General features: G+C 39.2%; 2 protein-coding genes across 2 annotated transcripts; one reads left to right on the top strand and one right to left on the bottom strand.

Annotated features, from left to right (window-relative positions):
• Nucleotides 1–2,278: 2,278 nt before the first annotated feature.
• On the bottom strand, nt 2,279–6,718 carry LOC111147281 (G protein subunit gamma transducin 1). Its single transcript, XM_022503230.1, has 3 exons — nt 6,661–6,718; nt 6,465–6,570; nt 2,279–2,554 (listed from the first exon to the last, which is right to left on the bottom strand). Exons 2-3 carry the CDS (start codon nt 6,558–6,560, stop codon nt 2,426–2,428), a joined length of 225 nt encoding a protein of 74 aa, XP_022358938.1. The 5' UTR covers nt 6,561–6,570; nt 6,661–6,718; the 3' UTR covers nt 2,279–2,425.
• An 11,854-nt stretch (nt 6,719–18,572) lies between these two features.
• On the top strand, nt 18,573–22,493 carry LOC111147186 (tissue factor pathway inhibitor 2). The gene is made up of 5 exons (XM_022503077.1): nt 18,573–18,660; nt 18,971–19,153; nt 20,137–20,316; nt 21,939–22,109; nt 22,471–22,493. Exons 1-5 carry the CDS (start codon nt 18,573–18,575, stop codon nt 22,491–22,493), a joined length of 645 nt encoding a protein of 214 aa, XP_022358785.1.

Below are 22,493 nucleotides of genomic sequence, written 5' to 3'. Positions count from 1 at the left end.
TGAACTGCAGAAAGTGGGGAAATGGGGTGTCGTGTTGGGAATTATTTAATACTTAAGTTTGTTGACCACAGGAAGTCTCCAGGTCTATTGTAATAAAGGACATTGATTAGGTTTTATCTATATCTGTTCTAAGTGACTTTAAATTTTCACATAAGAATCCATTCTAGTTTCTCATTTTTATTTTGAAAACAAACAAACAAAAACAAAAACAAAAAGTGATGTTCAAAGAGCTGAAGTAGAAATTGAACAAGCCAGCGTTTTCACTTAGAATCACCTGCCTTCCAAATCCGTTTCCAGTGTTAGATAAAACTAGAGATGCGGTTAGGACCATACATGTTACTAAATGCCATAGCCAAGATTCTGTTATACTTTTTTTAGTCAGGGGGGAAAAAAAGATAATGGAACATATAATAAGCACTAAATTGCACACAGAAATACCTTTGAGACAGACCACAATTAAACAAATAATGAAGTAAGGTGTATGGGATGCTAGATGGTGACGGGTGCTATGGGAGACAAGAGAGCGGAACAGGGAGATAGGAAGGGCTGAGGGGGTGGCTGGAGAGGAGTTTTGCAGTTTTAAATGGAAAATAGTGTCTCCTGAGGAAAAAGATAAACTCCAATAGTTTATCCTGGAATCTCTTAATACTCAAAGCATATTTGATATGTGGTAGAGTGGGGTGTTAACCATTCAGCTAGAGATCTAGAGTCTGGACCCGAGAAACTTGCCAACTCACTTCTCTGAGCCTGGATTTCCTCCATTTCATAATGAAGGGGTTGGACGAGCGTGCAACCTTGATCCTTGTTGAGCATTTACTATAGCCAGAGTGGAGAGGACAGTGCTAGGAGCTAAACTTGGGACCACCTTGAGATTCCCTTCCAGACCAAATAATAGATTAATTCTTGTTTTTAAAAAAGGATGACAATCAATTAGCATTCCCTTGTATTCTGATCACTGACGTATCCAAAAATAGCACTGTAAATGTGAGATAGCAACAAGGAAACACAACAAAAACAGTTTCCAAGTTGCAGTAATCAGCACTCATCATTTGTTACAGATGAGAAGCAAATTATCTCTCCGTCTTTAGCACAAAGGTAGTGAAATTTGGCTTATGTCAACTTGGTGAGATGCCAGGAGGAAACTGATTAGCAAGATGATGCAGAAGACAGCTATTTTTCTATCATTTTGTTCTTAAGACTGTTATAGAAAAAAGGGCTGTATTGGTGAGAGTCTTCTTAGGGATGGGATGGAATGGAATGGAATGCATGGCTCTCAAAGGGTTCTGGATATTTGTCTAGTTTCTTTCTCAGCAACACGGCTAGTTAATACTTACTGGATGTTGCTACTATGTGCCAGGCAGTATGCTGAGTGCCCTAATCCCCCGAATGTAATATGTAACTCCCCATGAAAAAGGGGATAGGACCATATTATTCCTATTCTACAGGAGAAGAAACTGAGATTTAGAAAGAGTAAGTAATTTAACCAAAGTCAGGCAGTAAAATGCCAGAGCCAGAACTCTCTGTCTTCTTATAACCTTTACTCTGGTGTTGGTTAAATCTGCTGTCTCCATGACCACAGACTGCCTTTTAATCCATTTGGTATTGTGGTAAAAAAGTTACATCATTGGTAACAAGTAAAAATGGTAAGAATGTAGGAAGAGGTTATGTTAAAACCATCACTGCTGACTGGGAGTTGAGAGAGCAAGAGAAACAGAAAACGAAACATCCACAGTGAAAATCCTCAGAGCACACATTCTGTCAAGATAGATCTTCCATGAATCAAAAGAATAGAGTTCCAAATTCTACAAAGGAAGAGAAAGGTTGGAAAAAATCTAAGGCTAACCATAAAATTTCCTCCTGCTAGAATATTAGTAGTGTTGAAAGAGAAGTTAAGAAACAGAAAACTATATGTTGGCAACCAGAATAATATAGACTCATTCATGAAACACAGTATTTTTTTGTTTGTTTGTTTTTTGCTTGTTTGGGTTTTTTGTTTTTATTTGTTTTTGAGAGAGTGAGAGAGAGAGAGTGTGAATGGGAAGAGGGAGAAGGAAAGAGAGAATCCCAAGCAGGTTTCGTGCCCACAATGGGGCCCAATGTGGGGCTCAAGCTCACGACCCTGAGAGCACGACCCTGAGCCAAAATCAAAAGTCAGACACTTAACTGACTTGAGCCAACCACCTGTCTCCATAGCAGTCATTGTTAAAGAAAGGGGTCAATCAATAGTTATTGCCAGTTATGTGCTAAGCCCTGTGTTAAATACTTTAAGAAAAACAGATTTATGCATTATCACATCCCAGTTTTAATTAAAAGTTTATACTTATAAATCAAAAGGTTACGTACATACTTAACAGTATTATTATAGATGACCAAAAATTAGTACTGTCATTAAAGCTCAAGTTATTCCATGGAATTTTTTTTTTTCTTATGAAATCACACAGCCTCCTTTGAGTTCCTTGAAGGGATTTTTGTCCTCTGGGATACCCTTTACTAGTGGATCTTCCCCAGATCTTTCTTCAACATAATCCCTTACTTCTTCACAACATTTGGAGACCTTAAAGGGAAGGAGAAAGAAATGAAACATTGGTTTAATACAGAATGCTGCAGAATCCAAGTATGTATTATAATTTCTGTGTTCTTTTTGATGTGTTCTGCTTTCCACCAGTCCATATGTATTTTCTAGGAGAGAAGAAAAAAAAAATAGCTGCTCTTTTTTCCTGTCCTCCTGGATATCTTCAGGTAAAGGAGAACCATTTAGCCATAATTCAGCTAAGGGTTCTCAGGAGACACTGCCTCCAGCCTCTCTAAGGGAGATTAGAACAGGGATCAGAAAACAGCTGGCCACAGAGGTCACCAGGGTCACCAGAGTAAACATTGATTAAATCTGTTTCCTCATTCCAGAAATGTGACCTGTAAAGGTGGAAGGGAATGAATAATTTTTAAATTCTAGGCTTATTGCCACTCCTGAATTCTCAGAAGTATACACATATAATTTTATTTTAAACTCATTTACAATGATTGATCATGAGCTCCAAACAGTCAAGGACCTTTGGCTGACTTGTTCACATGTATCACTGGCATCCAGAACAGAGACTGGGTTTAGGTGGTGCTCAGTAAACATGTATTGTTGAACTAAATCATTATTCTTGTTTATGAGCTTGCTCTTCACTCATCTACCATTATAGTAATGGCTTCATGAAAAATCAGGCTTTAGTAACTTAATGGACTCAGCCAGAGCTTAAATGGTCCATGTACCACTTAACACACCTTTTAGAAAGAGTCAATGTTCTATAACACACAGAAATATAAATGTGTGCATCTGTGTATACACATACACATGCGTATCCACACAAGCTCAAAATATTTCTTTTAATGTTCAACTTATTTCCTTTTCACTTATTCTACTGTTCATGACATTAACATGAAACTACTTCATTTCTGGCAGTCCATTAGGTGGCCATTCCATAACGTCTCTAACTAATTCACTGTTTTTTTAAACAAAATATTTGTATCATTTTTGTATGCAAATTTCCAGCAACATTAAACATAAGACTTAAGATTACTTTGTAACTCTGCAAGTTCATTATCTACATATTAGGAAACATCATTTCTAACTGGGGCAAGGCCTTGGTCAGATGTCCCCTTCATATGAGGATACTCGTAGTTTATACACAATTCTGAAATATGCAGTATTTAGATTCACATTTTTTTCCTTTCAAAATTCAAAATTAAGATTTAGGTTCACTTTTTCCCCCATTCCTCCAAACACCAGCTATTCTGGCCCTGACCGGGTGTCAGGAATAGAGGTATTGTAATTCTAGAGTCAGCAAAGGGTTGGTTTTGACAATGTCTAACTAGGATCCAAGGCTATATGGAGCAATAAATTACCTAAAAATCCTATGTGAGTGTATGTGCTCAAAAATCACTTCAGTGAGGCTTATTTTAAGTATATATAGTTTAATATAGGATTACATGGCATGGTGGAAAGCATGGACACTGGATTCAGGTCACCCCAGTTTCGAGTTTTGGGTCTGCCCACTTACCTGCTGTATATCATTAGTTAGGAGAGTTCATATAAGGTTTAGTTACTTTATCTATGAAAAAGGAAGAGTGACATTGGTTGCATTAAGTGCCTAGCATACAATGAATGCTCGGTCAAATGGTGGCTATTTTTGGCTATTACTACAAAGGTTATCTTTAGTCTTTGCCTATTGCATTGACATACAGTCATTGCAAATCTGTCAGCTTTAAAAACTGGGTGCAAAGAGTTGTGTCTTCTGACAATACTAGCACCTTGATAGCAGAATAGTATGAACTATTCTGGTTCACAGACATCAAATAATTATTTAAAAAATAATAAAAAATAGTAGAAAGCATTTGGTATATCCTAGGTATTGTTCTCAGAGATTTATATACATTATTGCATTTATGCTTCCCAGCTGCCCTCTGAATTAGATGTTGTTACTATTCCCATTTTATAGACAATATTTCAGGTGAGTGTTCCACAGGGAGAAAGTTGTGGAGCCAGAATCTGAACCAGGGATGGGTTTCCAGCATCTATCCCCTGGACTGTTCTAGAAGGACGTTATGCCAGCCTGTGTCAAAACTATAGGTTCGGTATCTAAAATTTGTGTGTGTGTGTGTTTAGTTTTGGCAGTCCGGTATTATATTAGTTTGACTTCCAAAAGCAAGGAGATTTTGAGCAGCAGGGAAAAGGAACCCCCAAACCTGCTAGATGGTGATGTATATGATGTTCACCCAAAATAAAAAAATCCCAGATAAGCTGGCCACAAATGAATAATAAACATGAATATGATCCAACTGCCTTTCAAACAACAATTCTAAGGAAATAAATAATGAAAACAGCATTTGGATGTTTCAAGTCAAGAAGAAAAAATAACTTTCCTTTATTTTCCCCAAAATATAAAGATTTTAACTGTTCTGTTGTATGTTCCAAGCTTTTTGTGCTGTGTATATATTTAATTTTATTTTTACAGCAAAATATGTTTTGCCTGTATGGAAAGGGCAAAAGAGAAGTTTGAGACAATTATAAATGTCAAAGAAGCCAAAATTCCAATTTTTATTGGGAATAAGGGTTCTTGAGCAAAGTATGAAGATAATACAAACTCCTTTTCTGCTTTGGCTTGATAAAATGTATTTTGGAAAAAATATAAAATATACTCTTATCACTCATAGAGGAGTTTTATTCTACTTACTTTCCGAAAATGAAGAAATCTAAAATACATATCTACATTTTCCAAGCTTCAGTCACTGTTTGTTTGGAGGAAACTTTTATCCCTTTGCCACGCCTCTCCTTTTAATGGCAGAGAACTCTTGGTAACCATTTCCAAGATCTGTCAGATGTTTTTAGGAGGAATGAGAAAATTCTTGTGCTTGAACTCATTTTTATTTGCAAAGAAGGAATAGCGTGTACTCATTCATTACTAGCCATGACAGTGCTGGAGGAAATGAGGTCTTGGCTAAAAGTATTTAAACATCAAAGTATTACATTAAATAAAAAGAAACTTACCAATTTAGGAAAGGAAAAATAAAATGCCTATGTATGCATTGCTTCATTTTACTGCTTAACTAAAATATGGTCTCTGTCTCATAGTCTGTTTCCTTTTTATTTCCCTCTCTTTCCTTCTTTTTTAAAACAATTCTATGAAAATGAAAAACATTTTTAGTTTCGTGGCCATACAAAAACAGTCTAAGGATTTGGCCCATGGAAAATAGTTTGCAAAACCTTCCATTTAAAGTCTGAATCAAGAGATAATTATGATTATTAATTTTCTTATTCTCTAATGCATTTTTACCTGAACAATTCATTTTTAGCTACATTGAGACTCTCTAGTGAATGGTGTGGGGGAGGACAAATCATTTTCCCTCTACTCTTTTAGATTCTTAATTGAGACACTCCTGTTAATGAAAAAGGCAGATTAACAGGAGAAAAACACACAGAAATTTAATAGCATGTATACCTCCTTTGTACATGGGAGAGATCCAGGAAAACCAAAATGGCCCAGGACACCCCCTTAAATACCATCTCCAGCTGAAGACAAAAGATGTTGGGGTTTGGGGGCAGAAAGGCCAGTTATGGGAGGTTTTCAGGAAAAGCAGTCATCAAAAGCCCACTTAATTCAAGTGCATTTAAGTCCTTGCCTTCTCTCCTAATAAGAGTTTTAGAGTCATCCTTCTCTTCCTGGTACAGAGAGGGAGACTTTATAAATGGAGACTTCTCTTATAACTGTAAATGTCTCTTACAAAAGGACAACTTCTACTTGGTTTTCAGATACTCTCCTATCTGCTGTTTCTTAAAAATAACAAGCCTAAATCAATACTTATGTTAAGGAGGTATATTTTGTTTGGGGTGGCAAATTCTGCTCCCCTGTGACAGGTCCTCACCTGGCAGTCCTACCATACCTATAGTTTAAAATAAAATTCAAAAGGGAGCAACGGTTTACCAGCATTCTTTCCAGGGTCACTTCTTTCTTGAGCTGGTCAACTTCCATCTTCAATTTGTCCTTTTCTGTCAAGTCTTCAATATTGATCACTGGCATCTTTTGCCTGCTGAAAAAAGAGACAGTTCATACATACACCAAATTTCTGGACATGGTTCAGGTCAATATTAGCCAGTTCTTCCCTCTGCTCTTAACTTACTAAGGGAACTGTTTCTTTGTTTCAGCTTTCTACGATAACTGATTTCTTATGAATGCTCTCTGAACAATTCCAGCACTGCACACTAGCCTTGCAATTTTAAAGCTTCTTTATAATCTTCACTAATATGATTAAACCAAGCATTTGACTCTAACCACCTGCTAGTAGGTTTGTGGGGATGTGGGAGAGGTCAGTTTAGTCAGCATACAGTCTTAAACATCCAAAGCTCCTCCTTTTCTCTGTTTTGTTTTATTGTTGTTTTTTTGTATAGTGTAAATATTTGGGTTTCCAACACTCAATCTCCAACACCAAAACCCTCCATCATATGATATACACCATTTAAATGAGCTTGAGGTCATTCTGAGGACTGGATTAATCCTCTGAAACGCTAGAGTAATCTGGTATTAACAGAGAACTATACACAAACTGTTACTATAAGTTCTTTACAAATAACAGGTTGTAATATGAAACAATAGAGTGGAGATATAGCAAACAACCTCATTAACCAGAAATAAACGAGCATGTTACTTAGAATGTGTCTCTAAACAATACCAGGAAGTTCTGTGTAACCGTCACAATGCATTGGAAAGCAATCATGACCAAATGTATCAGGTTAAAGGTGACATAGTGGGCATACTGTTGGACATCATAAAAGAAGGATCTTCTGCACTCTCAGAAATCTCTTTTCCTTAATTAGATCAATGGGTAATGGGGGAAAATGGTGCAGTAGCTGGTGGTACCCATATGCAATCGTCTGGAAAGTATTTCATTGTAGTCAAGTGGCATCACACTTAAAACCTCTCCTTTTTTGGTATTCTCTTTTTCTACTTTGTCTCCCTGGTCCAGTTTTTATAATGAGATATTTTTATGAAAGTAGACATATTTAGGTCACATGTTATTTCAGCAAACAAAACATTGCATATTTATATACAAATACTCTGCTAATAATTTATCAGCAATTAACTTATTTCCTTATAGTGATATAGTTTTATCATTTCCAAAACCTTTGAGGAAATATTATTTCCCTTCTCGATCTTATAATGGACTCTTCTTCTTTGGGAAACAGACATTTTCACATATTTTTAGGGGCAAATGCCTAAATATGCCAGCACAGATATAGAAAAGAACACTCTAGGAGGACCCAAAGTCAATGTTTCCCTTACCTTTTTATTTTTGCTTCTCTGTTCTTAATTTAGCAAACAATATGACACGAAAAGATTGTTCCTCCAACCTGTGTAATTGTGTAATTGTTGTTTGGTATTCGAGAGCAGTATTCGAGAGAGGTATTTATTCTCCCTTCCTTCTTATTGCGTTCAGACTATCTGTAACCATTCACGAGCAAATCTACGTCTGCTGATCATTTTTAGTGGTTGAGATTATCCTTTGCACGTTTTTTCTCCATCTTGAAAAACTAATTCCACTGGCAATGACTCTCACACTTCAGTGTGTATAAGAATCGCTTTAGGAACTTGTTAAAATATGAGCCCAACTGAAGAGGTTTTGATTTGGAATAGGGCTTAGAATTTAATTTTCTCTGTTTTAGAGAATCCCTACCATGTTATTGACAATGAAATGATCACTCTTTGGCTCTTGCTAGGGGTGTGGCCCTGATCAAGTTACTTAAATTCTCTGTGCCTCAGTTCACTAGGAAATTGGAGCAATATGATTATGTAGGTTGCAGATTTCTTGGGAAGAATCAAGATTGCATAATGGTATGTGGCACGGAATACGTGCTCAGTACACATTAGCTGGGTTACCCACTTATTCTGCACCTCTAGACTTTCAAACTCTGATATCTTACATGGCACTTGCTGATAGGTGGCTTTATAAGTGCTTTTAAGGGATATCATGTGGACATGATTTGGGTCCCTTAATATCATGGGTAGCAGATGCTGTTGGTGCCCTTCCTAGATTTCCCTTTCCAGAGTGGGGTGTTCATTCTCCCAGAGGTGCACATGTTGACTGCCAAGGGCAAGCCTTCTGCATAGGTTTGTTCTTGGCTGATGGGAACCACTTCGACTGGTGATGTCTGCGAGATTATGGTTTCAATTGGCCCCTGTGAGTGACCTGTAGTGTAGGGCTGGCTGAAGCAAGGTTCTAACAGTTCAGACCAGGTGCCTCTGGGCTGAAAAATCCTGTAATTGAGAATCTTCCAGAGCTCCCCATGGAGTCAGGATATGCTAGACATCTGAGACTATACCTTTGCTTAACTTCTGCTTCATCTTGCTTTCTACCTTCCTTCAGAGATTTCTTGTGAGAGCTCATCCTTGGTAAATCACCTGGACAAGGATCCCTGTCTTAGGCACTGATTCTGACAAATCTAAGACACAATAGATTATAAGAACTTTTATAAGAGCATCTAAGTCTTTCACAACTTTTATGTCCTTACTCCTGCCCATTGTTCAATATATAAAAGAGAATCATGGAGTGTAGATAAAGTCACTAGCAAACTATGTCATAAATATTCACCTAGCCATAGAAAAAAGTGCAAAGTATCTAACATCAATTTACTAACAAATGATCTCTGAACTCTAAAATTCAATAATACTTTAAGCAAAACACATTTCATTTGGGGGAGGCGAATCTTAGAAGATGAGGGAATGCTTGCCAAACTTGATGCCATGGGACTTACATGAGAAAATTCAAAGAGTGAGGATCAAAACTCTAACTTCCTTCAAAGACAGCCAGACAAAGAAAGGGCAGTGTATATTGTCTGCATGGAGTCCCAAGGCTCAGAGTTGCACTGAAGGGTTTAAATGAATTCAGATATGGCATCATCTAATCATCCTTAAACCCATTGTACAGATGAAGTAAAGGTGGTCCAGACAGTTGAAGTGACCCAAATCATAAAAGGGGTGGCAACAGAGCTGGGCTATAACACAGGTGCTTGGTTTTTGGTCTGGGGTGTTTTCAAATCCAGCACACTTCTGTTACCCTTCCCAAATCAGTGTAAAAGCATAGATTTGTTGTGTCACACTTTAGAATTATACAGAAGAAAGCACAGAATTGAAAACAAGGGGCACTAAGCCTCCCTGTCCTATCCCCCTGCCCCAATCTCTGGGCAGCTCAAAGCTTCCAACTGAGCCACCTCTACATGGGAAGTTCTAAGAGGGCCTACATCATATTACTGGCACTATTACCAAGCATCCTTACCCCCCTTCCACCAGAATATAAAAGAGGAGGACTGAAGACTCAGACCAACAAGCTAAGGCAGCAATTACAGCTAATTCTTGTGGGGGGGGGGCGTTACCTACCCCTTTAAGTAGAAGATATTTGCCCTTTTACTTTTTCCATCTTGCCTACTATCAGGGGAGGTAAGGTCCAACAAAGTAAAGAGATGAGAAGGGGGAAAAAGTACCTCAGAGCTGTACCCCATTCACAGAGCAGGGGTTCTCTGTGGGAGGCAATACTGCCCCCTCAAGGGCTTTTTGAAAATATGTCAGGTTGTTTATGGTTTTCAGGGGTTTTGTGGGTGTGAGTATGGGATGTAGAGAAGATAGAACGATTTAGAGTAGCTTAAGTGTCTCATTAATATAATATCGTCCATAGCTTTCTTGTTAATCTATTCAAGAATTAAAGTGGGCTAGTATAAAGTTCAAAAGCTACCTTTCTATTTGTTTTTACACATTATATAGATAAGCATATTTTGAAGTAAGGCAACTCGACAAAATATTAAACTTACAAATTCTGTATTAGTGGAAATTATTAAAATTATTTTTAGAAGTCCCCTGTTTTATACAGAAGATAAATCACAAATTCTTTGAAATAGAAATGTTGCTAACACAGTTAAAATATTTTGATTTATAAACATTCCATTTGACACATTTTTTTTTCAGAAACAAATCCACTATATTATGTACAATAAATTCGCAATCACAGGGCTATAAATTTTCTTATCTTGTACTATTCTTTTCCATCCTGACATTACACTTAGGACTATAAAAATAGCTAACATTTTATTCGTTCATCCAACAAATATTTACTGAGGACTATTATGTGCTAGACTCTATTCTAGATACTTGAGGGTGGAGCAGAGAAAAATACAGAAAATGTTACCCATGAGGAACATATATTCTAATGAAGGGGAAAGGCAATAAACAAGATAAAATGTAACATATATTTATTGTGATAAGTACTAGGGGAGGTATAATAAGTAATTTGTTTATTCCACAGACGCTTATAAGAGTCTACTTTCCGTTAAGTCTAGCTCTCAGCACTGGGAAACAATGGCGACTACAACAGGAAAGTTTCCTGCTGTCACAGAGCTTACGTAATAGTCAGAGGATCAGACAAGAAAAACAAAATGAATAAACATAGCGATTTAAACTGATAAATGCTATAGTTTATGATAAGGAGTGACTAGGATGTGAAGCAACATCATCTAGCCAGTGGGACCAAGACTGTCCAGAAGGAGATAGTAAAGGTCAGGAGACAAGCATTTCATGCAAGGAGGAAGGCTAAGCAGAGGGAACAGCTCATGCAATGGGCAGGAAGTGGGAACAAATTTGTTGTACAAGGAGAACAGAAAACCCAGTGTAACAAGTAAAGTAAGATAGAGGGAGAGTGATGGGGTGAGGTCAGGAACGGAGACAGCAGCCAAGTCACATAGAGTGACTCAGAGGAGTGGTAAGGAATAAAGTGAGGAGCTAATGAAGGGTTCGGATTCTACTTTGAAAAAAGTGAGGTGTGTGGGGTTGAAGGGTAACTACAGCGGAAACTGGGATTTTATGGAAGAACGTAACCTAAGAGTCCCTTAAGAACAGGTAGATTTGAACAATATTGGTGGCCACGGATATAGGGAAATATGGGCAGATTAAACATGTGATTTTCAGGTAGAATTGACAGGACTATTGATGAATTGGGTGATGAAGAGATGGGAGATGTCAAGAGTGATTCCACAGTTTTGGGCTTGAAAGTCTAAGTAGAAGTGTCACTGACAGAAAGAAGGAAGATTGGGGCATATGGTCAAGATTTCAGTTTAAGACATATAATATTTGAGATGTCTATTAGATATCCAGGTAGAGATATTTAGAAGATGTAAGCATTTGGAATTCAGAGGTGAGGTCAAGACTATACACAAGTGTGTGTGTGTGTGTGTGTGTGTGTGTGTGTGTGTGTGTGTGTGTACACACTTAAAATCACTTAAGAAGAAAGTTCAGTTAGAAAGGAGTCCTCAAGGTTGAGCTTTGAGTCATTCCACTTTTAATGGGCAGGTAGAGGAGAAGGACAGATTGAGAAGGAATAGTCAACTAAGTAGGGGAAACCAGAAGAATGTGGAAAAACTAAAAAGTAAAAATTAAAAGAAAAGCATTTCAAGAGTGAGGAAGAATCTCAAATGGTTAAATACTGCTGAGGTGGAAAAACATGGTCCCTGGTGACCTCAGTGGCAACAGCTTTGGATGTTGTATGAATTGAGAGGTCCAGTAAGATGTGGCAATAGGATGAGGTGCCCTTGACGGGAGCACTTCCTGTTCTTCCTCTTCCCAATGTGGAAGTTGAATCAGAGTGCAATGTGGGGGAGGGGGAGATGAGGAAGTGGAGGCAGATAGAGAAGATAAGATTTCTGATGAGTTTTGCTAGAAAAGGGAGCAATGAAATAAGGCTCTAACAAGAAAGGGGTGAAAAGTCAAATATGAACTTTAAGTTTGGGATGGGAAAAAAAAAATCAGAGATAGAGCACTCCAAATGGAAACTATTGAAAGAACTGATGTTACAGAGGAGTGAGAGGAGTAAAGTCCTCTAGAAGACAAGAGGTAAAAGGACCCAGGGCAGTAGCTACCGTGTTGGTGTCTGGTTGGACCAGGGCATGTCTTCTACTGTAAGGGAAGGAAAGAGAGTGCCAGACATCCTGCTGACCAATAGGAAGAGTTCACACTTCTCTGGCTCATTCAGTAGACCTAGTCCATGCTAGTGTAGTCAACTCTCTTCCAATACGACCTTTTAGTTTGACTCAGTTTGCTTCCTTGGCTAGTAGCCAAGAGAGGCATCCCCCCCCCAAAAAAAAGAAATAGTAAGAGTCTTAGGAGATATACTGCCCTTTCAAACTGCAACTATGGCCTCCCCCTGGCCCCAAATGGTAGGTTGTCCCTCTTGTTTGACTTAAGAGACAAAAGCTTTTCTATATAAAACTAGAACAAACGAGCATATGCAGGGTTTATGACAGACACATTAGTAAGTAATGTATAACTAACATGAGATTTGGGCTAAGGTATAAAGAAAGGACAATATTTTTGTAAGAAAGAGTGTCTTTATACTTGAAAGGTCAAGCTCCATTACTTTCTGCTAAATATAACCCTGAAAATAAGGATTTAGTGATTAACTCTTTCAATCCTCTAATCTGATTATTAACTTTGGCAGATGTTTCTCTTAGAGCATTACAGCAATGTATTTAAATTGCAGTGATCTGTTTGTTCTCAATTTCAAACTTCATGTTTGAGTGAAAAGGAAGTCTGTAATCTAGTTGTCCAGGTACTGAACTGAGGTCATGAGCACATGTTATATATAATAAACCTGACTTCGGGCCCCACTAATATGTAAGAGAAATACGTTTGTACAGGGAATGAGACCAGTGGATCAGGATTCCAATGGCCTGAACTAACTGTATAGACATGGCCCCATCATATATTCACCTTAAGTTTCAGTGCTCATTTGCAGAGTGGGAAGCATAAAGTATCACCCTCAGTGGTGACTGTGGGAGATATAAACTCTTAATAAACTTCATATTCATTATTATAGTGCTTGCTATTCCCACATGATATACAGGAGTTAGGGGCAATTTTCTATGTCTTCCCCCACCTTCTTGACATGCCACTCTCTGGTGGATTAGTAGCCCAGGCTAGAATTCTAGGCAGGTGGTGGTGAGGCCATACTATGCTAGGAAAGTCTTGGATAAAATAGTCCAAACTTTGTCCCAACATTTTGGGTGCCCGACATAGTTAAGTATGCAGCAGTGTGAGTAAAAGAAAAGATGGTTTGCCTCTTAAGTAGGCATGATAGCTGAATGAACATACATTTAGGTAGAAGAGAAAAGGGGTTTCTGAGATTCTGCCTTTCTACAGAAGGCAATGCTTTGCTAGAATCACAACACCTTAAAAAAAAAACAAAAACTGACCAAAGCAAGCAGCTGTTGAAGGAATGAGTCTCTGTGTCCCACAGGCATAAAAGTTACAATGTTAGATATGTTTGTGTAGATTGGCTTTTGTTTTGAACTGAGCTCTTACCAAAATTTTATTTCCTCCTCTATGATCCCATAAAACCTAGTACATATATTTAGTATTGTACTGAAAATGCTATATTGTAGTTGTGATGTTCGTCTGTCTACTTTTCTACTCTATTATGCTAGGAGATCCCTATATGTATTTGTCTTTGAATTCCAAAACGCCTAGCACAAGGTTTGGCACGTATTAAATAGTAATTCTGCTTATTTTTAAAATATATGGATGAAGAAATGATCACGGTAAGAGACACATTAAATACCCCATTATCTCGTTCCCCCTAAGGAGAACAAGAATAATAAAATTAGGCACAGGGAAGGTCTCATCCTCTTACAGGGTTCCACATTATACACTGCTCACAGATGCACTCTGTATCCAACAGAGGGCGCACTAGAGTAAACATTTCCTACGTGACCCAACTCGCGAGAAAAACACCTTGTGGGTGAAGGAGTTGCTTAAACTTGAACAAAATCCTCGTGATCCCTAATCTCTCAGAAGAGATGAACTGCCTTTCTTATCAAACGTGTAAAATTCTTGTTCGTGCCAGATGGACTTACTTCAGATTTTATTTTGACAGGACTTCAGCTAACAGGCAGCAAGAATTTTGCTTATTGAGGAGTTAATCAATGTAACTCCTTAAGTGACTATGATATATAATATATATCCCCAAATCACTGGCTCAGTTAATTCGCCTCATTCATTTATGAGCTAGACATGCCACTTCTCTCTGAGGTGTCTGACAGGGAGGAAGACCATCTGCCTTAATCCTCTTGTTAAATTCATAATCACCATCCAAGCCTGCGTGGCTCTCAGAAGATAGAAGGTCTTACTCGAGACTTGGGACTTCTAGGAACTAATGTGTTCCAAATCAACTTAGTCTCCATTTTGGGGGAGGGCATGTGGGAGATGGTGAGAAAGACCTAGAAGCAAGGATCTGACACACGCACAGGTGTTCCTGAAGCTTCCGTGTGTTTTCATTCTGATATTTAGCGTTCCACTCTGAGATCTCCATACAGTAAAAAGAGTCCAGGTACAGGAATGTAAGGAAGAATACGGGGCTGAATACCAAGAACCTGGGTCCTGGTCTTCAGCTCTGTCAACAACTAAGGTAAGGAAACATGGCCAGGTCTCAATATAGAATTCTGTAAAATGAAAATAGTGGAATGGAGGATATTTATAGTTCCTTCAACATTCAGATTATAAGAACTCCATGCCTTATTTCACAGAACTCCGAACTATTTTGAAGCTCTATTTTTAGCCACAGCCACTAAAGCTAATACTTGGTGTAACAATGACAAATCAATCTGGGTGACTGTTCTTTGTGGTTCCCTCCAGCCTTCCACTTCCTGTTGACTTTGGATAAAGGACTTCTTTTCCTTTGCTCTGTGGTAAACTTTTGGCCTAGATACTGGTTTAAGGATATTGAAGCACTGTGACATCCTTATGGAGGCTGGTTGCTGTGGTCACATGGCTCCTTCCACATGGTGCTAAAGATGAATTCAGTAATTTAAAATAATCCCGGAAAATTTAGATTCCCCTTACATTGGAAGATATGTTTTTCATGGATATAAAGATACTCAAGTGGTTTGCAATTAAGAGGCATAATTTCCTTCCTGATAACTTGGCCTGACCATCTCAAACTTCTAACTGGCCCCATTTGTTGAATTCTTCTTCCCTGTCCCTGCTCAGTGGTCACAGGGATGTGAACAATGCACCTGATTTGGCATAGAATAAAGGAAGGTAATTAACATTTCTTGAGTGCCTCTGAACATGAATTTTGCCCTGTGTCCATAGACTCTACACCTGGGGGGTGAAGGGCCTGATTTTGGCCCTTTCCCCATTCTCCTTCCCCTCCATGGGAATGCAGCATCCTGTGTCCTTACTAGGACTAAGGCTCTGCTCTGACTCAAAGAACCCTAAGCTCATTTCCCCAGAAGAAACCATCCCAAAGTTATGTATGATTGTGTGACACCTTCCTAGGCAGAGATGGCACCGCTGAGCTCAGCCAAAGAGGAGAGCTGATGAGAGCAATGTCACAGGCTTTCGTCCTACGAGGCCAGTTCATGTTGCTCTTTCCATCTTAATGTTTTGGGCCAAGGCTCTCAATTGGACTCAAAACATGGACAATCTGGCTGGATCCTGTGCCTGTGTGTAAGGCACTGAAGCCTATCTTTTTTTTTTTTCTTAATATTTTATTTATCTATTTGATAGAGAGAGATCACAAGTAGGCAGAGAGGCAGGCAGAGAGAGGGGGAAGAAGCAGGCTCCCTGCTGAGCAGAGAGCCCCATGCGGGGCTCGATCCCAGGACCCTGAGATCATGACCTGAGCCGAAGGCAGAGGCCTTAACCCACTGAGCCACCCAGGCGCCCCTGAAGCCTATCTTTTTGAGTGCTGAGGCCCTTACCTTTAATCCTCACAACACGCATGTAAAAATACACTCAATATCCATTTTACAGATAAGGAAACCAAGGCTTAGAGAGTTTATGTGACTGTCCAAAGGAGCAAGGGATAAAATTCATTTTCCCATAGCATCTTGCAATTTTCCAAAATCACCTGCTCTAATATAAGAGATTCCTCTTTTTATATGAAGCTTAAAGATGATCAAAAAGTACCAGCACATGAGAACAAAGAACAAAAATGACAATAGTCAACGCTGAATGGCAAGTTTGAATCAGTCCTTGAATTTATTTTAGTCCATATGGGAGATATATTTAATCATATTCAGAAGAATGAATATTTGAAGTTGACTTCACTTTTCTCCTGAAAGTGATACTGGCTGTTTGGTAAAACTTTCCTTGTCTCTTAATGTTTGGGAAGGGCTCATCTGATTCTCCTAGGAATGTGTCTTTCCAAAATAGCTGGCTGTTGCAGTGGCTGGCATGCTAAAGCCAGTGCATGCCAGCTCCGGTGAACTGATTGTACCTATTTCCAGTTCTGGTTGTTTGAAATTGGCCATAATGGGAGTACTGACAAACCTCGGAAATCAGTAGACTATACAAATCAGCAAACCCTTCTAAGTTTCCCTCCTGAGAGCTGGTTGTTAAACATTTGTCCTCACATCTTGGACTGTTAATCATAGATATCTGGTAATCTGACAGCATCAGTTAACACTGAATATTTCCAGGACAGGCTAGTTTTCTTAGGAATAGGATTCTATGGCATGACATCAGAATAACTGAAAACTGGCACAAGGGATTTAGTGTGCAAAATGTCCCGGACAAGTAACTCTCTGTGAGCATAGGGTTTCTCAGAAACTTTGAAAGGAACTCCTGTAAACTCCTTCCAGGTCCTCAGGAGAAGCCAGGAATAATTGTTCTCTGGAGAATATTAAATACAACAAGAGGAAAAGGGGGAGGAAGGCACATTCATCAAGAGAATCCATTAAAATGTTCACCAAACGTATCTTCAATATTTCATGTGAAATCCAAGCATAAATAATTTGTTTTGAATAAAGAAAAAATCAGACTCAGGCTAATATGTCAGAGGAGCAATGAACATTCATGCACTGACGATTAGGAATGGGCAGGAAGGGATCAATCTGGGATCCCCTATAGCCACCTTCCTATGGAGTTTCAAGTTCCAGCTCAAAAAACACAGCCACAATACTAACACAGGGCTGATGAGGGGTGGGGTGGATATAAAATGATACAATCATTTTGGAAGAGTGGCAGTTTTTTAACATTGATAAATATTTTACCCACAAGTAATTAAAGCTTAAACAAGTATGTACACACTAAGCAGCTTTATTCATAACAGTCTCCAACTAGAAACAATGCAATGACCAGTAACAGGACATTTGTAGTATATTCATACATTGGACTCAGCATTTAAAAGAAATGAACTATTCAATAACATGGTGTGTCTTGAAAACAGTAGTGGAGCAAAAGAAGTACAAACAATACACACTTCATGATTCCATTTGCATGAGATTCAAGAACAGGCAAGACTCTGGTGGTAAGTGGTTGCCCCTGCCTGGGATCAGAAGGATTGACTGGGAGAGGGTATGAGAGAGTGTTCTGGGGTGCTGCAAGAGTTCTAATTGTTGACTGGAATAGTGCTGTACACTTAAGATCTATCATGAGCCTTTTATTAAATGTAAATTAAATCTTGACTGAAAAAAGTATGCATGCATAAATGTAAATAAATACACATAATTAACTTTCTAATCTTTCTAATCTAATCTAATAATTCGTTGCAACGAATTAGGCTCCCCTCAGCTGAATTTCACACTTGCTCTCTGCCTTCAAATACTCGGACATCGTGCTTTCATCATGGAGATTCAGGCTTCCCCGTGATGCTGCAAGTTGGAACCTTGTGCAATCACCCCCAGGTCATTTCCCTCTAGCTTGCCGACTTCCCATCACTCACAGAATGCCCCGTCTAGTCACTCTGGCAAAGCTAGGAGAAAGTTTGGGAGGCAGGTTCAACCTGGTGGGGAATCCCCCCTGCCCGTCTCCCGCCCCCGCAGTTTCCTACACACGGCTGTGACAGGTCACAGCCTGTGGGGCATGAATCAGCCTCCTGGGCTCCGCACAGGCACGCTCCGCCCCCGGCCGGAGTCGGAAGGACAATCACCCTACATAAAGCAGGCACCCACCGCATCGGCACCCAGGCTGCCTGGAGGCTGGACCTTGTGCACCCTCTTCCCGCCGGCACATTCAAGAAACGCCTCGCCCCGAGGGCCACTCGAACGGGACAGCATGGACTTTATGACCGGCATAGGGGTTACGCTTCTGTGGTTGTTCCTGTTGATGAGCGGGCGGGGCGTCAGTGCTCAGAGCTCTCCAGGTACTGCCCGGTCCGGGGACCCCTCCTCTTTGCGCCGCGCTTCCGCCCTGGGGTAAGCAGGGAGGGTGCTGCAACTGTGGGGTTCCGGACTGCACCCGCTCTCTCTGCCCCGCTCTCCCCAGACCCCTGTCGCACAGGGCGTCTGGGACCCGCGGGAAGGGATACTCCTGCAGAAGTTTGTACTTTCTCTCTCTGCGACTCCCCTTGTGCTGGGAAGCAGGGGACAGAAGTCCTCGGGAAGCCTCTACCTTCCCGGAGACGTGGCAGACCTCCTTCCCTCTCTCAGGCTCTCCTTCTGCTCCTCCAGAAGGAAACAATGCAGAGACCTGCCTCCAGCCCCCCGAAGTGGGACCCTGCCGAGCCCTGCTTCGCCGTTACTACTACGACAGGTTCACACAGAGCTGCCGCCAGTTCTTCTACGGGGGCTGCCAGGGCAATGCCAACAATTTCGAAACTTTGGAGGACTGCAATGAAGCTTGCTGGAGGATAGACAGTAAGTGGCTGTGCTCAAGCTCAGATCTCCTGGCTGCTAGTAACTTAATTTCTCAGATCCCATTTTCTACAGTAAGTTTTAGCCTTTATTTTCTCAAACATTAAGTAAGGCTCGCTTATTATTTCCAGAAAGTAATCCCAAGTTTACACTGGCTAACAAATTTCTCTCCTAAGTGGCATTTATCATAATTCAGTGTCTGTGCAGACTCAGAGCAAGAATTCACCGTAGGGCATAATAATGCAGGGGTGTGATGTATTGGGTACCACATAAGTACTTTTCTTTATCCTTAGTTCTAAACCCATGGTTTTTTATGCCTCCTGGAGAGCCCTGTTTCCTCCTGTCGATTATCCATCAATCTGACATACTTTTCAGCAGATTTTATTGTTAAGGTGTGATTTAGCTAACTGTAACTTTTCCTTTTGTCCCCTGACACCCAAACTTGTTTTGGGTTAGTACAGGGATATAGTAGAGATTCATGATCATGGTTTCTATTTTATTTTAATCATATTTATTATATCTGGTAAATATAGGCCAGTAAAAAAGGCCAGTAAAAAAACGTGGGACTTTGCCATTCAAGGAACTAAGCCAAGGAAAAATGTGTATGTATTCCTATGAATAAGTCTGATTAACTTCCTATGTAGAAAAATCAGAACACCCTGAGAGAACAGAGAGTTTCCACTGTATTTGGCTGACTTAGGTCTGGAGCTGCTATTTAAAAAAAAAAAAAAAAAAAAAGAGAGAGAGAGCTAAATAACTGGATGAACGAAAAGTCTTCTGGGGATTTACTATCCCAGTACTAAATGTGATACCGTTTTCTCCCCAGTTGTTTCTGAAAATACAGTAAAGTTTTGAAGTAATGCTAAGTAAGTATTACTTACTAATTACTTCAGTAACTTAGTAATTAGTAATACTGAAAGTAAGTAATACTAAGTAATACTAAAGCTAATTTTTGACTAGCATTTTTTATGCCCTCCTTTTTCTAGAAGTTCCTCATATTTGCAGGTTGGAAGTCAGTGAGGGGCGGTGTGGAGTGCGCAGAGAAGAGTACTTCTTCAATCTAAGTTCCATGGCATGTGAAAAATTCTTATCTGGCAGGTGTCACAACAATAAGAACAGGTTCCCGGACAAGGATACTTGTATGAGCTACTGTGCACCAAAGAAAAGTAAATACTATTTTTATGGGGTTTCTGTTTCATTTCTTTAAGATTTTAGGATGGAAGAAAAATAATACTTTGATGTGTAATTACATGCCTTGTGTTCTGATGATTTCACATATAGTAGGGTATCAGTCCTACCATGTGTATGTATGTGTGTGTGTGTGTGTGTGTATGTATGTATATATATATATATATATATATGCCCCGTGAGGTAATATTATTATTATTCCCCCCTTTACATATGAGAGTACAGGCTACCAGAAGTTAATGACTTGCCAAGTTCTCAGGGCTAGAGGGTCACAAAGCTGTGCATGATTTAAGTTTTTGCTTCCTGTTCTGGATTGTTTCTTTAGGGCTATTTCTCATCTTCTCAGTTTACATATACAAATTACAGTATTCTGGGGGCGCCTGGGTGGCTCAGTCCATTAAGCATCCAACTCTTGATTTAGGGTGAGGTCATGATCTCAGGGTCCTGGGATCAAGCCCCAAGCATGGAGATTAAGTTTTCTCTCTCCCTTTCCCTCTGCCCTCTTTACTCCCTCTTGCTCTCTCTCTCAAAATAAATAATACCGTTGGGCGCCTGGAATGCTCAGTTTGGCTCAGGTCTTGATCCCAGAGTCCCGCATCGGGCTCCCAGCTCCATGAGGAGTCTGCTTCTCCCTCTGACCTTCTCCCCTCTCATGCTCTCTTTCACTGCCTCTCTCTCAAATAAACAAATAAAATCTTAAAAAAAAAAAAAAGGAGAAATCTTAAAAAAAAATCACAGTATTCTGAATGCCATGAATTCAGGTTTATATGGAATCACTTGTGTATAGGATGTAGTAGAACATATCCAGACCTCAAATGGTGAATCTTGAAAATTTCTGTCTAAAGTTTTTGGTTAGATTTCTGTATCCTTTAGTAATTGCAAAGTGTAGGACAAAGACCTCTCCATCCTTCTTTTTTCTGCTCCTATTTCTTACCTACATCCCCCCCCACCTCCTTAGTCCCTGAAATAACAGGTTACTTGGGCAATATTTCTGTAGAGAGAGACAATACAGGCATTTTCCCTAGGCATAGCAGAGACACACATACAGAAAGATACATAAACTTAACAAACAAGGAAAACTTGCTTTGGAAGAGATTTGAGGAAGCTCTATAATTGTACTGTACGCAGAATCTCGAGTTAATGAGAAGATGGTTGTTGCTTGTGTTTCCTTAAATGTTTTATATAAAGATAAATGTTCCAATGGCTACTTGGGAATTACACAAATGTAATCTTAATTAATGATGGAAGGAGAACTGATGAAAACGTTTAAAATAAACCTACCAACACAAGAAAGTTTACTAAAGCATGTCATACATCAACCCTTGAAACACAGCCAATTTCTACTTGACCGTATCTGCTTCTTGGGTTTAATTTCTTAACACATTCAAATGATACAAGGACATAACTTAAGAAATTCTCTCCAGTTTATAAAAATTTTAGAATTAACAAACTAGAGCATGCAAGCTTTCTTGAAAATTGAGACACACTTTTTAAATGGTTTGGTATGATATTCTGAATTCAGAATGAAGCTTCAGTAATCATCACAGTTTATTAATTTTGGTATTATTACATTTCTAATTTTGTTTTCCTTTTCATCAAGGTCCGTCATATTGCTACAGTCCAAAAGATGGGGGAAAATGCTCTGCTAATGTAACTCGCTATTATTTTAATCCAAGACACAAAGCCTGTGAGGCCTTCACCTATACTGGCTGTGGAGGGAATGACAATAACTTTGCTAACATGGAGGACTGCACACGTGTTTGTCTAAAAGGTAGTAGATTTTTTCTTATTCAATTTTTAAACTAACTTTATAAATAATTCATAAGCAAAATTATATTTTTATGTATCCGTTGTCCTAATAGCATATTGCCATTTCTAGACCATTTCTACGTAAATAGCACTTTAGTACCAGTCAGTTTTGTTAAATACTTGTACTGGCTAGCTTCAACAGGTAGTAACTGTATCCTTGCATTTTAAAGGTAGAAAGTTAATAACTTGAGTGGATAGTGAGTAAAACTGACTTTATAATCATTAAAAATAGTTGAGGTGAGTGTGTAAGCATATTGGAAATGTTGATTTAAACTGAGTCTATGGACTGGAGATATGTGATATTTTTATTTTGTTGACTTTAGCTGTGAAGAAGGAAAAGAATTAG

This window comes from Enhydra lutris, unplaced genomic scaffold (assembly GCF_002288905.1).
Source record: "Enhydra lutris kenyoni isolate GAN:26980312 unplaced genomic scaffold, ASM228890v2 scaffoldscaffold16, whole genome shotgun sequence".
In the NCBI taxonomy this organism is placed as follows: domain Eukaryota; kingdom Metazoa; phylum Chordata; class Mammalia; order Carnivora; family Mustelidae; genus Enhydra; species Enhydra lutris.
This window is presented reverse-complemented; position numbering and strand designations above follow the sequence as displayed.

Coding starts and splice junctions, on each gene's coding strand:
- LOC111147281 (XM_022503230.1), bottom strand. CDS start 6,560: ATGCCAGTGATCAATATTGAAGACTTGACAGAAAAGGACAAATTGAAG. Junction 2,555..6,464: donor TGACCCTGGAAAGAATGCTG/GTAAACCGTTGC, acceptor CTTCCCTTTAAG/GTCTCCAAATGTTGTGAAGA.
- LOC111147186 (XM_022503077.1), top strand. CDS start 18,573: ATGGACTTTATGACCGGCATAGGGGTTACGCTTCTGTGGTTGTTCCTG. Junction 18,661..18,970: donor CAGTGCTCAGAGCTCTCCAG/GTACTGCCCGGT, acceptor CTCCTCCAGAAG/GAAACAATGCAGAGACCTGC. Junction 22,110..22,470: donor CACACGTGTTTGTCTAAAAG/GTAGTAGATTTT, acceptor TGTTGACTTTAG/CTGTGAAGAAGGAAAAGAAT.